At 49.4% G+C, this 16,051-nt stretch overlaps 1 protein-coding gene across 1 annotated transcript in view; it reads left to right on the top strand.

Annotated features, from left to right (window-relative positions):
• The first annotated feature begins 985 nt into the window (after nt 1–985).
• MYBBP1A (MYB binding protein 1a) overlaps nt 986–16,051 on the top strand; it is a 418,097-nt gene continuing 403,031 nt past the window's right edge. Inside the window, exon 1 of the mRNA XM_085649771.1 lies at nt 986–1,205. Within this exon, the coding sequence (XP_085505897.1) occupies nt 1,041–1,205 (165 nt within the window). The 5' untranslated portion in view covers nt 986–1,040. The remainder of the gene's footprint in view (nt 1,206–16,051) is intronic.

Raw genomic sequence — 16,051 nt, 5'->3', positions numbered from 1 at the left:
CCACACAAAGATGCCAAAGAGAATTAAAAAGTATGATAAAGAAAGGAGAGAAAAATACAACGTCATAAAAAATTATTGGCCCACCAGTCCTGGCATTGTAGTCACGTTCTATTCAGGCAGATGTGCATTTAATAAACATAAATGCTGTAACTTGCAACGCAAGAGAGCTACTGCCATGGCAAAAGAAAACCAGCCAATCATAAATAAAGGTCAGTAATGGGCGGGTTCTAATCCTCTTTTATGATTTTTAGGTCTCGCCTGACCCAGCGCATGTGCTGGTCTGGCGAGACTTATTGAGAGGGCTCCAAAAAGTGCTACCAGGCCAGCCTAGAGCTACAGTGCATGTGTGCGGGCGCGCGCATCTCGCTTTACCGCGATCACTTTCACTTTCGCGCCCGCTTTGATGTTTGATCGTGATCGCAATCACTTTCAATTTTGCATAGCCAATAGGTCTCGCTTTTGGGACCTTATAAGTATTTAGTTATGCAACTGTTGCATGGCTAAACACTTATAAGGTCCCAAAGGCGAGACCTATTGGCTATGGCAATGCTTGTTTGTAAAGACAAGAGATTTTGCATGCACTGTGCAGGTGAAACCTAAAAAGCATTGGCAAAGCTAAAAGGCTACCGCCAATGCCACACCTATTGGCTTTGGCAACATTTGTTTAGTATTTTACTGTATTTGAAGCTTTCAAGACAAGTAAAGCTGTTTCTGGATCAGACCTCAAAAAAATAATGTATATGTACGACAATTAATAACTGCCTTTGTCTCTGCTCGTCAATACCTTGTTCCCTGCATTCCGATAGTCCAAAATCTTTTTCATTTCCACCGTAGATTATGATTGTAAATGTGTGTCCTGTTACTCAAAACAACACGTATAAGATGGCCACTTTATTTACGAGTGTCGTTATGGAAAGCGAGCCAGCCTTTCGCCCATCATGTGCTTCATGGCTTTTCAAAAGTCCGTTTTCCTTGTCCATGGCATTACCCTGTGACCCGGAAGTGGTGTCTGTGTTGGTGCACGTGGGTCTAGCTTCAGCATGGCAGCGGAGATGGAGCAGCCAGAGAAGAAGTCTGAGTCTCGCCGGGTCCTTCAACAGAACCGCCTGTTTCTGGACTTCTTCTGGGATATCGCCAAGCCCGAGCAGGAGCGGCGGTTGGAAGCTACTGAGGGACTGATCCAGTATTTACGGGAGAGTAAGAAGGTGCGTACTGGGATTGGGGAATGCATTTTTGGCGATCCCTGAGGGGCTACCGTTTGGTGCCAAACCACACGTCTTTACTGGTTACTGGGTGACTCTTAACTGGAAGTGTCAGTGTAGAACTATCAATCTCTTAATATTTTACGGCACTTTCCTGGGCTTAACTGGAACCTGTCTGTGGTGTGGAGGTAGGATACAACCTGGTGACAGCACTATGACACTCCTGTCCTCCCTTGGAGAACGCAGTCCATGTTACAATGGTTGCTAGCTAGGTGACCCCCCCGGACCTCGCTGAGACAAGTCTAGAGCCTAGACCAGGAGTCTCAAACGGGTTGTTCGGGAGCTGCAGGTAGCTTGGCATTACCCCGAAAGTAGCGCTCCTTAGTATAACCCAGTATAGTAGTTATTAATTCAGAGGGCCAAATCCCAGAAGTGCTCTTTAGCAGGGCTTTAAGTGGGCCGGGTCTGTCCGGGTCTGAGCACCGGCAGTTTTTTTTTGGGGCCCTCGAAACGGGTCTCTATCGGGCTCTATTTTCGTGGCTACTAAAGGTAGTCCTTTTTTTTTTTTTTTTTTTTCGGACCCGTTTTGAGGGCCCTAAAAAAACTGCCGGTGCTCAGACTCTGCCCACTGTTGCTGCACTGTTAGGCAGTGCTTTAAATGGAAAAAGTCCCTGAGGTGTTGTGACGCAGCACTGTAATAGTACACATTGCACTGCTGTGTTCTTCTGATGAAGATCGCACTATTGTGCTCTGAAAAAGCAATTATAATCCCATTGTGCTGCAATGCATCTCTTTTAATACACGTTGTGTTGGATACTACGTTGTATCGCTTGTAATACACATTGTCCCGCAATGACACAAAACCTTAGATAGGCATTTCTCTGCAGTGATGTAGTTTGCTTTCTAGAGCACTTTGCATTGCAGCGCTACACATACTATGCCAGTTAATAAAAGGATAGACTTCAAGATGCTGTGTATCGCCGATAAGGCTCTTCATGGCGATGACCCTGTTTATTTTAAACATAAACTAACTAGATGCACTACCAGAGGCGCAACTAGAGCCAAATTTCGGGGGGGGGGGGGCTGAGCAAAAATTTCGGGGGGGGGGGGGGGCTGAACTTTAAGCAATAGGCAGATTGGAGCTGCAGGGGCTCTTAGAAGGGGTGAAACAACAGCAAGGCCTCATTAACATGCAAATGGTCTTTTAAAGACCTGTGAAGTGCTCGGGTGCGGCTGCTTTTTTGCCCGGGAAGGTGTCTCATCCCGGGCTGCCACACACGACGGGGGGGGGGGGGGGCTGAAGCCCTGTGAGTCCAATGGGTGTTGCGCGCCTGTGCACTACTATCAGGACACTTCGATCGTCCTCAGCAGGTAGCTTTACAGTGCCCAAGGTCAGAAGATCGCAGGGGTAGGGGGAGGAGGGTGCAGAAACTTCACATACGGCAGAACCAAACGATGGAATGCTCCACCCTTCAACTTAAAGACCAGCTCTTCCCTGCTAATCTTTAGGAGGAACCTTAAGACCCGGCTTTTCAATCTATAGTCTCTGCTTTTTATGGACATTAATATCTTCTGCTATGCTACCAGCGCCAAGATGCCCTAGGGTATTTAAACGCTTTATAAAACTCTGAACAGAGAGCTCTGAGAGTCAATTTAAACATGCAATCAGAATATATACAGCACAAATGCCAAGCGCAAACACTTTTATTTCAAATATTTAGATCTAAATATTTGAAATATAGGATCAGAAATCTAAAGATCTCCTCTCGTTCTAAGTGTTTGCGCTTGGCATTTGTGCTGTATATATTCTGATTGCATGTCTATGTTGCCTCTCAAAGCTCTCTGTTCAGAGTTTTATAAAGCGCTTGAATACCCTAGGGCATCTTGGCGCTGGTAGCATAGCAGAAGATATTAATATTATTAATAGCTTAATATTTGTGGTTTATTGGTGGCAAACCATACTCTGAGGTGGGCAATTGTAACCATTTTGTGCCTTTTTTGAAGATTTAAAACTACACAAGTCTGTGCTATAGTATGTTCCCCTGGCCATCATTGTTCGTTTAATCGCTTTATAAAACTAATTTTCATTTTGATTTTATTTTTTACTACACAAATTGTTCTGCTTTGCTGTTGCATGTGCAATAATTAACATTATCCTGCTGTGACAGAACCTCTGCAGTGGTGATGTTTGTCTTTTGTGTGACTCTTACCCCTCAACGCTACACAATACACATTGTTCTGCTATTGCCACGCTGCAGTGTTGCTCCCATAGTACACACTGCCCAACTGAGACAAACCCCCTACAAAACACATTGCTCTGTGAAGCTGTGGTCCATCTTTTGTATTAAGTGTTGCCCTGCAACGCTACACACGACACATGATAATGCTGCGGTGTAGCTCCCATAACACTCACTGCACTGCTATGCTGTCACTGCACGTTTGTTATACAGGCTGACTAGCAGTGGCGTGACACATGTCTTGTGAAACATATCACCTTGTTGTTGGTGCCACTCCTGAGGGACATTCCCCAACGCTGTTGTGTAGCGGCATATGCAGGGCTTTAAGTGGTCCGGGTCTGTCCGGGTCTGAGCACCGGCAGTTTTTTTTTGGGGCCCTCGAAACGGGTCTCTATCGGGCTCTATTTTCGTGGCTACTAAAGGTAGTCCGTTCTTTATTTTTTTTTTTTTCGGACCCGTTTTGAGGGCCCAAAAAAAAACTGCCGGTGCTCAGACTCTGCCCACTGTTGCTGCACTGTTAGGCAGTGCTTTAAATGGAAAAAGAGAAGTGCCGGTACTCACCAAATTGATAGGGGTGAGCCTGGGAGGTGCGTGTCTGGGGGCGTGGCTTCAAGGCAGCCTTGTACACTATCAGCATTTTCTTCTTCACTGTTCAAAGTGCCTTTGGCCAAGTTCTGCCCATAGCTGCAGGGTGTAATTAGCGTTTGTTGTAACTATATATAGCGTGAACTTAGCCCAAGGGCATTAACATGAGAAGCAGAAGTTTTACGCAAAAGCAGACTTTTTTTTTTTTCTAGGCACTCTGACAGACAACGGATCTGCAAACTTTCCCTATAACTCACAGCGCGACAGTTCCAATGTCGAGACCTCTAGCTTAGAAAAACACAGGTGTCTTCCTGTCCTGTTGCGCTGTCAGGGTGTGAGCAGGGCCAGCCTGTTTTAACACCTCATTGTCCCTTTCTTCGCGCTCCTTTCACCGTTTCACCCCTGCTGATACACACACCAACAGACCCATCACCGTGAGGCAGCTAAACTATCGGTGATTTAGGTGAGCTGGGGAGGTCTCGAGGCATTTGGGTTCAGGGGGCAGTCACTGCTTAGCTCAACTCAAAAAGGACCCCCTGCTGCCGCATTTCAGTCTCTATTAGCAAGGGCGCCAAATTTCTCTCCGCCTAAGGCGCTATCTTATCAAATGCCGGCTCAGAGTGTAGGGCTGCAGCCGCAACCTAGCGCCGGAATCCACTCGACATTAACTGTCAAGCACCCATAACCTAGAGACTGACCACAGCATGCCACTAGGAGTACCAGTACTCTCTTAACACAAGGAGAAGTCCCGGTACTCAATGGGAGAACACGGAGAAGTGCCGGTACTCATGATTTTCTTAAGCACACAGTGCTAGTTATTTTGATTTAGACCACGCCCCCTACTCGGATAGGCCACGCCCCTTCAAGACATTAACCACGCCCCTTTTAGAGCACCCCCAGTTTTTTTTTTCCACTTAAAGCACTGCTCTTTAGCCAAAGCAGTGGGAGAACGCGTACACGCAAACAGACACTGTGACAGCTGCATACCTGCAATATAACCACCTGTCTTCACTCTCAATTTACCAAAGTCGCATGGAGAATGCTCAGTTTGCAAAACGCAGGCTATTAGTCATACTATTAGAAAACTGTGCCAGAGGATAATTGTCAGGAATAGCCAGAGTGAAGTCACTAAAGTGTGGAAGTATGTGATAACTGTACGATAGTAACCCTGTAGGCAAGACGACCAATGACCATTGAGAGTGGAAATACATAATTGCCTTGTTTATTTCAGATTATGGGAGTTGTGTGCACGTATGTATGTTCGTTTGTTTCAATGTTTCTGTGTGTACATTAATGACAAGTGCATTTTTTATTGAAAAGCATGTATTTTGAGAAGCTGATGTTTGAAAACAAAGTTATTGAACATCCAAAACATACTTAGCTAATCTTTGAATGACAGTTTGTACTAAATTGGGAAGATAGCTATGTTTTTTATAATTTTATTTGTGCTGATGGGCACTTGCTGCGGTTACTGATATTTAATTAAATATGTAGAGATATTTTGTTATAAAAAAAGCTTTTCCTGACATTGCTACTTGTAAGCTCACCTTATTTATTAGGGTAGTCGGTGTTCTACTACAATATCACATGTTAGCTAATGCCCAGCCAAAAAAAAGGATCCAGAATATAGACCACAACAATATCATGAAAGTACGTCCATATTGTTTTATTTACATTTTTAAAAAAAATCTTCATCTATTTATCTTTATGATCTACTTTCTGTTACTGTTTGAAGTTAGTATTCCGAATATAATATTTTTGCATCACTCAGTATTGTAACATACATCTGATTAGTCACTATTAGTAATCCTGCAATGTGTAGTCACTATTGTGATGTCTTTGATGTGGGTACTTATGCTACAATTGTAAAAGCCATTATCAGCTCAGGACTATTTTTATTGATCAGAAGTAGCTCTGGTTATAGAAAAGGTTGGATACCCCCGCTCTAGGGATACTGGCCAGGGTATCATAGTCAAAGTCCCGGTACAGAGCTCAACTGAAGGATCTCAAAGCTACACGGAGACCCTCTCTCTGAGGTGGCGGTTAATGTCTCCTAGTTATTCTTGTTTCTAATTGGGACAGATGTATTTGTTTATGTTGTGGCCCTGTTCAGCCTGGTTATTGCGAGGTAATGTTAAAGGAAAAAGAGAAATCTGCTGTAAGGAAGGTATTGGAGGTTGGGGTTTACTGTTGCCCCGTAGATCATGACTGGTTACCTGCTTCTTGACTGACCTTATTTCATATCCTGGACCCAACACAGTTCCTGTTTTGGCGAGGACACAGTACTGAAACAACCCTGGTCATAGCAACAGAAGAGGTAACGATGGCATTAGACAGAGGGAGATCTGCAGCCCTTATTCTTCTTGACCTATCGGATGCGTTCGATACGGTGGACCATAAAATGTTGATTCACCGTTTAGCAGAAATCGGCATCAAGGACAGGGCCCTTTCCTTGCTCACCTCCTTTCTTTCAGATAGGAAATAAACCTTAGCACTATGCAAATTTGAGTCAATGCCCTATTCCTTACCATGTGGGGTGCCACAGGGATAACCGCTGATTTCCCCCCACCCGTTTCAACATATATGTATCGAAGCTGACTCCACTTATCAAAAGTTTTAATCTGGATCTTACCTCCGGTGCTGATGACGCCCAACTGATAGTCACAGCGCTCAACAACGATTCATCTGGAACTCAAAGATGCCAAGACTGTATCAAAGCAGTCACCTGTTAGATGTGTAGGCTCAATTCGAAATTCCACTCCGGAAAAACAGAGGTCATTCTTTTTTTTTTTTTTAACATATTTTATTTGTCAAATGCAGATATAGCGGAGCTCTGTGACCCAGAGGATTCCGTAGCATCAATATACAATATCATGACTTCGACAATTTTTGCATGTAATAAAACAAACTAATTATGCAAGGACATGCATATGACATATAACAAAATTAAACAAAAAACAGATAACACGCCCCCCCCCCCCCCCCCCCCCCCAATCGCACTGTCAACCAAGCAACTACAACATGCATAGTCAGAGCATCAGTCCTACACCCACTATGAGGAACACCTGAGAGACACCATACCACCCGGTATATGTATGAGACGAACCCCCCAGTAAGGGGGAGGAGAAGATTCCAACCCACGCAATCCCCGCGCTGGAAAGGCTCTAATTCCAATCCCCTGTAGTCTGCCCAGCGCTTCCAGATTTTGTAATGTTTACGCGGGCATCCTCGTGCCATAAAAACGGGGGCCTCTTGGTCCATGCAAAAATCTAGTCCTGCCTTCCACACCGAGACGGAGGGCGCCACCGCCGCCTTCCAAGCCCTAGCAATGTCACGCTTGGCAAGGGTAAAGCCCAGGAGCATAAGGTGACGCTTGTAAACATTGCCACCTATATTATCCATAACATGCAGTGCAGGAGCACTAATTTAGGGGAACGGGGGAGATCCCAACCCAGAACCTCTGACAGGCATAACATTGCACCCCGCCAAAACCTAGCTCCTACCTCCTCTACCTCCTCTACCTCCTCTACCTCCTCTACCTCCTCTACCTCCTCTACCTCCTCTACCTCCTCTACCTCCTCTACCTCCTCTACCTCCTCTACCTCCTCTACCTCCTCTACCTCCTCTACCTCCTCTACCTCCTCTACCTCCTCTACCTCATCCTCCTCATCCCATCCACCTCATCCTCCTCATCCCACCTCATCCTCCTCATCCCACCTCATCCTCCTCATCCCACCTCATCCTCCCTCATCCCTCCTCCCACCACCTCCTCCCTCCACCTCATCCCTCCACCTCATCCCTCCTCCCACCACCTCCTCCCTCCTCCCTCCACCTCATCCTCCTCCCACCCACCTCATCCCTCTCCCACCACCTCATCCCTCCTCCCACCACCTCATCCCTCCTCCACCACCTCATCCCTCCTCCCACCACCTCATCCCTCTCCCACCACCTCATCCCTCCTCCCACCACCTCATCCTCCTCCCACCACCTCATCCCTCCTCCCACCACCTCATCCTCCTCCCACCACCTCATCCCTCCTCCCACCACCTCATCCCTCCTCCCACCACCTCATCCCTCCTCCCACCACCTCATCCCTCCCTCACCCTCCTCATCCCTCCTCCCACCACCTCATCCCTCCTCCCACCACCTCATCCCTCCTCCCACCACCTCATCCCTCCTCCCACCACCTCATCCCTCCTCCCACCACCTCATCCCTCCTCCCACCACCTCATCCCTCCTCCCACCACCTCATCCTCCTCCCACCACCTCATCCCTCCTCCCACCACCTCATCCTCCTCCCACCACCTCATCCCTCCTCCCACCACCTCATCCCTCCTCCCACCACCTCATCCCTCCTCCCACCACCTCATCCCTCCTCCCACCACTTCATCCCTCCTCCCACCACTCATCCTCCCACATCATCCTCCCACATCATCCCCCTCTCCTCCCCCACTTCATCCCACATCATCCTCATCCTCCATCCTCATCATCCCCACATCATCCTCATCCTCCCTCCTCATCATCCCACATCATCCTCATCCTCCCTCCTCATCATCCCACATCCTCCCTCATCATCCCACATCCTCCTCATCCTCATCCTCCTCATCCTCCCTCCTCATCATCCCACACCTCCCCCTCATCATCCCACATCCTCCTCCTCCTCATCCTCCCTCCTCATCATCCCACATCCTCCACATCCTCCTCCTCCTCATCCTCCCTCCTCATCATCCCACATCCTCCACATCCTCCTCCTCCTCATCCCACATCCTCCTCATCCCACATCTCCCATCCTCCCTCCTCATCATACCACATCATCCTCATCCTCCCTCCTCATCATCCCACATCCTCCTCATCATCCCACATCCTCCTCCTCCTCATCCTCCTCCTCATCATCCCACATCCTCCACATCCTCCTCCTCCTCATCCCACATCCTCCTCATCCCACATCCTCCTCATCCTCATCCTCCTCATCCACATCCTCCTCATCCTCATCCTCCTCATCCTCATCCTCCTCATCCTCATCCTCCTCATCCACATCCTCCTCATCCTCATCCTCCTCATCCCACATCCTCCTCATCCTCATCCTCCTCATCCCACATCCTCCTCATCCTCCTCATCCTCATCCTCCTCATCCTCCTCATCCCACATCCTCCTCATCCTCCTCATCCTCATCCTCCTGATCCCACATCCTCTTCATCCTCCTCATCCTCATCCTCCTCATCCCACATCCTCCTCATCCTCCTGATCCCACATCATCCTCATCCCACATCCTCCTCATCCTCCTGATCCCACATCATCCTCATCCCACATCCTCCTCATCCTCCTCATCCTCATCCTCCTGATCCCACATCCTCCTCATCCTCCTCATCCTCATCCTCCTGATCCACATCATCCTCATCCTCATCCTCATCCTCCTGATCCCACATCATCCTCATCCTCATCCTCCTGATCCCACATCATCCTCATCCTCATCCTCCTGATCCCACATCATCCTCATCCTCATCCTCCTGATCCCACATCATCCTCCTCCTCCTCATCCCACATCATCCTCATCCTCCTCCTCCTCATCCCACATCCTCCTCATCCTCCTCCTCCTCATCCCACATCCTCCTCATCCTCCTCCTCCTCATCCCACATCATCCTCATCCTCCTCCTCCTCCTCATCCCACATCATCCTCATCCTCCTCCTCCTCCTCATCCCACATCATCCTCATCCTCCTCCTCATCCTCCTCCTCATCCCACATCATCATCCTCCTCCTCCTCCTCCTCCTCCTCATCCTCCTCCTCCTCATCCCACATCATCCTCCTCCTCCTCATCCCACATCATCCTCATCCTCCTCCTCATCCCACATCATCCTCATCCTTCTCCTCCTCCTCATCCCTCTCCTCCTCCTCATCCCACATCATCCTCATCCTCCTCCTCCTCCTCATCCCACATCATCCTCATCCACATCATCCTCCCATGCCCCCGGGGATGCTGTAGAGATGGGGAGCAGTGTGTGACCAGGGACTGGTAAATATTGGATAATTTATGGTCTTGCAGGTCCCCCATGAAAACTTTCGCCTCCACCGGACTGAAGTCAGCCAACTCCTCTAGGCCCACCAAGCTGGGGGAGTGAGTATGCCGAAATTGCAGATATTATTGTGTGACATTTGAAAGTCCTTCTGCAAGCCCTGGAACGATTTCAAGACAAGCCCCCTCATAACATCCCCTAGGGTAGAGATCCCAAATGCATCCCAGTCCTGGAAGCGAGGCAGGGCTGCCAACTGCGGCAGACGTCCATTTCGCCATATCGGTGTCTCTCGAGTTAGGCGGTTCCACCAACGTATCCTCCGCAACGCCTGCCTCCACACCTGAAACACCAACTGTGTCACACTCGGTAAAGGACGCCGCAAGGGCAAAGGAATATAGGAGCGTGTGTAGCGATTGATCACCCATCAATCGTCGCTCCAGTCCAAACGCCGGATCCTACCTATCCCCATACCACCATTCATTGAGGACCAACAAGTGTGAGGCCATATAGTACGAAAGAATATCAGAAGTCGCGAGCCCCCCACAATATGTGGATCGGAAGCAAGTACGGAGTGCCACCCTGGCAACCCCCTCCCCCCACCCCATAGAAAGTGGCCCAGGGCCGCATTGACCTGGCGGAACCAACCCGAGGATATAGGATATGGATGGTTTTGTAGCTGGTACAGCAGACGAGGAAGAGAGATCATTTTAAAGATGCCGAGCGACCATACATAGATAGGGGCATGTGGGACCAGACTTTAAGATCTTCAGGCACCCTGTTCCATACCAGCACCAAGTTTCTCTCCAAGGCAGTCGACTGCGAGTGAGAGGAAGGAAGACACCTAAATATTTCAGCCCCCGCGAATCACCTGAACCGCGGAGGCCCAAGTACCAGGATCATCCCCTCCGCCCAAGACCCACTGTGTAGACTTTCGCTCGTTCATATTAAGGCCGGTGGTCTCTCCGAACACCTGCATGATGCGCAGCAGCCGCGGGCCAGTCCTGTCCAGCTGAGTTAGAAAGAACAACACATCGTCCGCATATAAAGCTATACGATCCGACAGCCCATCGGCTCATTCAAGTCCGGCCACTTGCGCATCGATACGTACCCATGCGGCCAGAGGCTCCATCACCAGGGTGAACAAATATGGCGACAGGGGGCACCCCTGCCTGGTGCCCCGACTAATAGGGAAGACCGATGAGACAGAGCCCGCCACACGCACTGACGCCGTTATGTCCGTGTAGAGTAAAGTCAGATAGGACAGAAAGCGAGGTCCTAAGTTTAATCATCGTAGTAGAGCGAATAATTACTCCCAACTCAAGGAATCAAACGCACCATCCATGTCTGCGAGCAATAAGGCCCCGCGTACCTCCAAACTCCCGGCCGTCGCAATTGCTGTATGAGCTCTGCCAATATTATGGCGGGTCGCCCGCTGGGGCATAAACCCGGCTTGGTCCGGATGGACAATAGACGAGAAATGGCGACAAAGACAATTAGCCAGTGCCTTTGCCAAAACATTGGCCTCGATGTTGAGCAGGGAGATGGGGCGGTAAGATGCATGGTGCTCTGGAGGCCTACTGGGTTTGTGGAAGATCACCACCTCTGCATGCTGCCAATCCCTGGGCAGACGACCAAGCTCCCTGGCCTCCTCCACGACGTTGCAATAATGAGGACCCAGTGCTGGAAGTACCGTTTAAAAAAATTAATTCGGGAAACCATTGGGACCTGGTGCCTTTCCAGGCCGCAGCTCCTGGAGGGCAGAACACAGTTCATCCGCCGAGAAAGGACGGTCCAATTCCGTGCTAACCTCATCGGTCAGAGCTCTGGGTGGGAGGTCGTCCAGGAACCGGCCAATGACCTCTGCTGAGAGACATTCCCTTCGAGCATAGAGGTCCACATAGTATACCGCAAAACTTTCTGCGATGGCCGATGGATCCGACATCGGTATCCCATCAGATCCCACAATACCCGGGAGGACCAGGGAGCCCGTCGCCCCTTGGCACAATCTATGTAGCAGTTTGTTCGACTTGTCCCGCTATTGATATATCCTGCTCCGGGTTGCCAACCATGCCTGGCGGGCTTCATCTAGTAAAAAGGACGAGTAATCCTGTTGCGCTAGCGACAATTGGTGGCAGACCAGCCGCCCTCCCTCTTCTCTACTGTGCGCATCCAGATCCAAGATTTTAGCTTCCGCCCGAATAAGAGATTCCCTATGGATCCTACGTGCCACTGCGCAGAAGGAGATGTCCACCCCGCGAAGAGTGGGCTTCAGCACCTCCCACAGAGACGCCCCCGGCACCGACCCCATATTGTGCGACAAATACTGATCGATGGTGTCCCCCATGTGCTCCCTATACTCCTCGCTCTGGAGATTCCATGTGGAAAGGCATCACCGGAAAGGCCGTGTGCAAGGCCAGCAAGCAGAGTAATGGCCATGGGCGAATGATCAGAAAGCCCTCGCGGGAGAATATCAGCCTCCGCTACCCTGCCAGCATCCCCCCGAGACACAAAGATATAATCAATACGGGAGAAGTAGTTGTGGACCGCCGAGAGATAGGTGAACCCCTGAGACCCGCCATGTAGCCGACGCCATGGGTCATCTCAATCCTGGCCCCCCACTAGGGAATGAAGCTTGGTGGGGTGACGAGCCGTCGGGCCTCCACAGATCAAGGACAACATCCAACACATTATTCCAATCCCCACCAACCACTGCCAGGCCCTCTGGAATGTCTGTCCACATGGTCACAAGTTTCTCACCAAAACCCCAGGACCATAGCGGTGGGGCGTAGACGCTACCCAATATCATGGACTCACCCCTCAGCATACCCTGTAAAAAAAGATATCTGCCCTGTGCATCACCCCACGTTCTAATGTGGATATAAGGGACTCGTCCGTGGATCAATACTGCTACTCCCTGGGATCCCCGCACAAAGCCTGCATGGAACACTTGGGCGTATCCTAAGCGCTGAAAACATAGTGCTGTTGTCCCCATAAGGTGTGTCTCCTGCAGCATTAAGATGACAGCGCCAGCGCGCTTAGCCTGCTTAAGGATAGCTCTGCGTTTAATCTTATCTAGCGCCCCCTGACATTCCAATTCAAAATGCGCAGGGACCCCCAAGAGTCTAATGGGCTACCCATAGTGGAGGCCATACAAGAACATCAGGAACATGGGGAGCCCTGGTGACCCAAGACATGTAGCCTGACCCTGACCTGCAATTGAACAGTGCGATAAGAGAACCACAACAATTACCCCCCCCCCCCCCCCCCCCCGCCATCCCCCCCCGAACAACCCAACCAACTCCCCGCCCCCACCCTATACCTCAAAAACAGTGAAGTACCTGTCGCGGCAGGCAGACCCCAACAGGAAGTACCACCCCTCACCCACCAATGGATCCCCAAACTACAGCCCATCGTCCTCTAGCCCCTATCCCTGGAATACTGACCCTCGTCTGGCTCCTCCGGCCAATTCTAACATCACTGAGAATCTTAGAAGCAAAAACACACAGAAATGAATGTCTGCTGGTGCAGCTTGACCCGAAGCCGATCCCACACGGGACGGGACATCTCTGGATTTGGACCGCCTTCTGGACCTGGAATGTCGAGATCCCCCTCCCCCTGGCACCAGGCAAGTTTCGGACTACTCCACCCGACGACGAGTCAGTCTCTCCCGGGCGGTGAGTGAGGGCGCAGCCGCACCGTCTCGTCCGTTCACTGTTAGACTTCCTCGGGGAGTCAAAGAAATGTGTACAAGAGCGATAGACGACCTGCAGCCGGGCCAGATAGAGCAATGCATACGGGAGCTTTAGATCTCTCAGGCGGGCCTTGGCTGCGAGAAATGATTGCCGCTGTTGTTGGACCTGTTTAGTATAGTCAGGGAATATCAGGATACGGGCATTATTATACAGCAGTGGTTCTTTGGCCCTGGCCTGCTTCAGGATCACATCCTGATCATGATAATTAAGTAGTTTCGCAATCACTGGCCTCGGACGAGCCCCCGGAGGAGGCTTCTGCATTAAGGCCCTGTGTGCACGCTCAACCACAAAGCATTTAGACAAGAAATCGGGAGGCAGCCAGCTCTCCAGCCAATGGGTAAGAAACTTCTCCATGTCTCCAGACTCGCACCCCTTGGGAAAACCAACAAAGCGGAGATTGTTGCGTCTCGCCCGGCCCACTGCATCCTCCACTCTTGACGCCAAACCCCGCTGGGCATTCTCTAGAGACGTCACTCGTTGTTGCAGGGTAGTCACCACATCCTCCACCCCTGAGATCCGTGTCTCAGTCTCGGTGATGTGTGCCACCACATTCCACAGGTCTTGGCGCAGCAGCATAATGTCTGAACCCAGAGGTCATTCTTTTTGGAAATCTTTCTTCCTCCTGGTCCCCAAGCTGGTGGCCAGATCTGCTGGGTCCTGCCCCAATCCCTGTCCCCAAAGCAAAAAACTTGGAAATCATCGATGACAAACTCAATCTCAGAGCCCACGTTTCAACTGTGGTATCATCATCCTATTGTATCCTTAGAATGATCAGAAAAATCTTGGCCTATATCCCCAATAATTCCAAGAAAAACTTGATTACTGCTTCAGTCCTCTCAAAATTGGACAATACCAACAGTCTGTATATAAATATTCAAGAAAAACATGAAAGTAAGCTGCAGTTAGTGCAGAACACTGCAGCCAGAATGGCCTTGCATATTCCAAATTTTCACCCCATCTCCCCCGTGCTCCGAAAGATACATTGGCTTCCGATTGGCAGCCCCGTAAAATTTGAATCCGTCTGCCTGCGCACAGCGAACTCTACCATACAGGTCCAGAATTTCTAAGATATGCCTTCCGATGGTACACCCCTAATATAGACCTCACGTTCCGTAAAGTCCAACACTCTAGTAATCCCTAGAATCAGGAAGGCTAAGTAAATGTAAATTGATACTTGTATAGCGCGCTACTCACCCGCAAGGGTCTCAAGGTGCTTGTACGAATACCGCTGTGGAACCCATCCTGGCTTTCCCTGTGAGGCGTCCACTCCTGGGCACCCCCAAGGTGGAGGCCAGGCATCCTTAGCGTTGTGGGGGCCGTTGTGGAGATTAAGCAAGCTATTGCCCAGAGTTGCAGAGTGGGACTCCATGATTGGAATAGGCACCGAGGCGAGAATTATCATGTCCGTGGAATTTTTGAGCCCAAGACCCACCGAGGCGGGGAATTGAACCCTGGTCCCGGGCTAGACCTCTGCATCAGGGTCTGCTGCTCTAATCGTTGAGCCACACTTCTCCACAGGGAAGTAGGAGCTTCATATTCTGCACAACAAAGCTATGGAATACCCTCTGACCTTAATAAGAGCTATTCCATCTTTGCTGGCATTCAGGAAAGAGATCAGGACCTGGCTTTTTAACAATTGAGTGCGCCGTCTCTGCATGCTTAGGTTTAGTTAGCGCCAAGACACCCTTGGGTAAACGCACAATTTACAAATTCTTTCAACATAACGTAGGTAGCATGATTCATTTTATTTGCTTTTAAATCTATGTATTTTTACGTTAATTTTAGCCTTTTATCAATAGAGTTGGACTGTTTCTTACAGAATATTCACCCTGAGGTGAGCAGTATTAAAATTGTGTTCAGGTCTGCTTGGGAGCTTTCGGTGTAATGGAAACAAATGTGTACTCCAGGGGATTTCTATTTCTGTGTACCGATAAATCCCCCAATAATCCTAAAGCCTTTAACAGTTCAGAGTACTCTAATTAAGGTTAGAATGATGGTAGAAAAGTAAAATTGCGTCCTATAAAGTAGTCTATTCGGGTGTTTATGCCAAATTCTGATCATTGATATAAACATGCCCAGAAGTCTGAGTGCTCAGATATGTTAATGTTGGCTTTTAAAGGTTATTCTGATTATTTTGACATAAAGAAAGATACATTTGCTTTAGGCCATGACACCTTCATATGCCAAAACAAATTGACTACATACATTGCTGCGTTCTGGAAAGAAATATGCAACTGGTTGCTGGCGTTGGTGAGGATAA

The sequence above is a fragment of the Triturus cristatus genome, chromosome 3_2 (genome assembly GCF_964204655.1).
Source record: "Triturus cristatus chromosome 3_2, aTriCri1.1, whole genome shotgun sequence".
In the NCBI taxonomy this organism is placed as follows: Eukaryota; Metazoa; Chordata; class Amphibia; order Caudata; family Salamandridae; genus Triturus; species Triturus cristatus.
The sequence above is the reverse complement of the archived record's forward strand: the minus strand, read 5'-3'. Positions and strand labels throughout refer to the sequence as shown.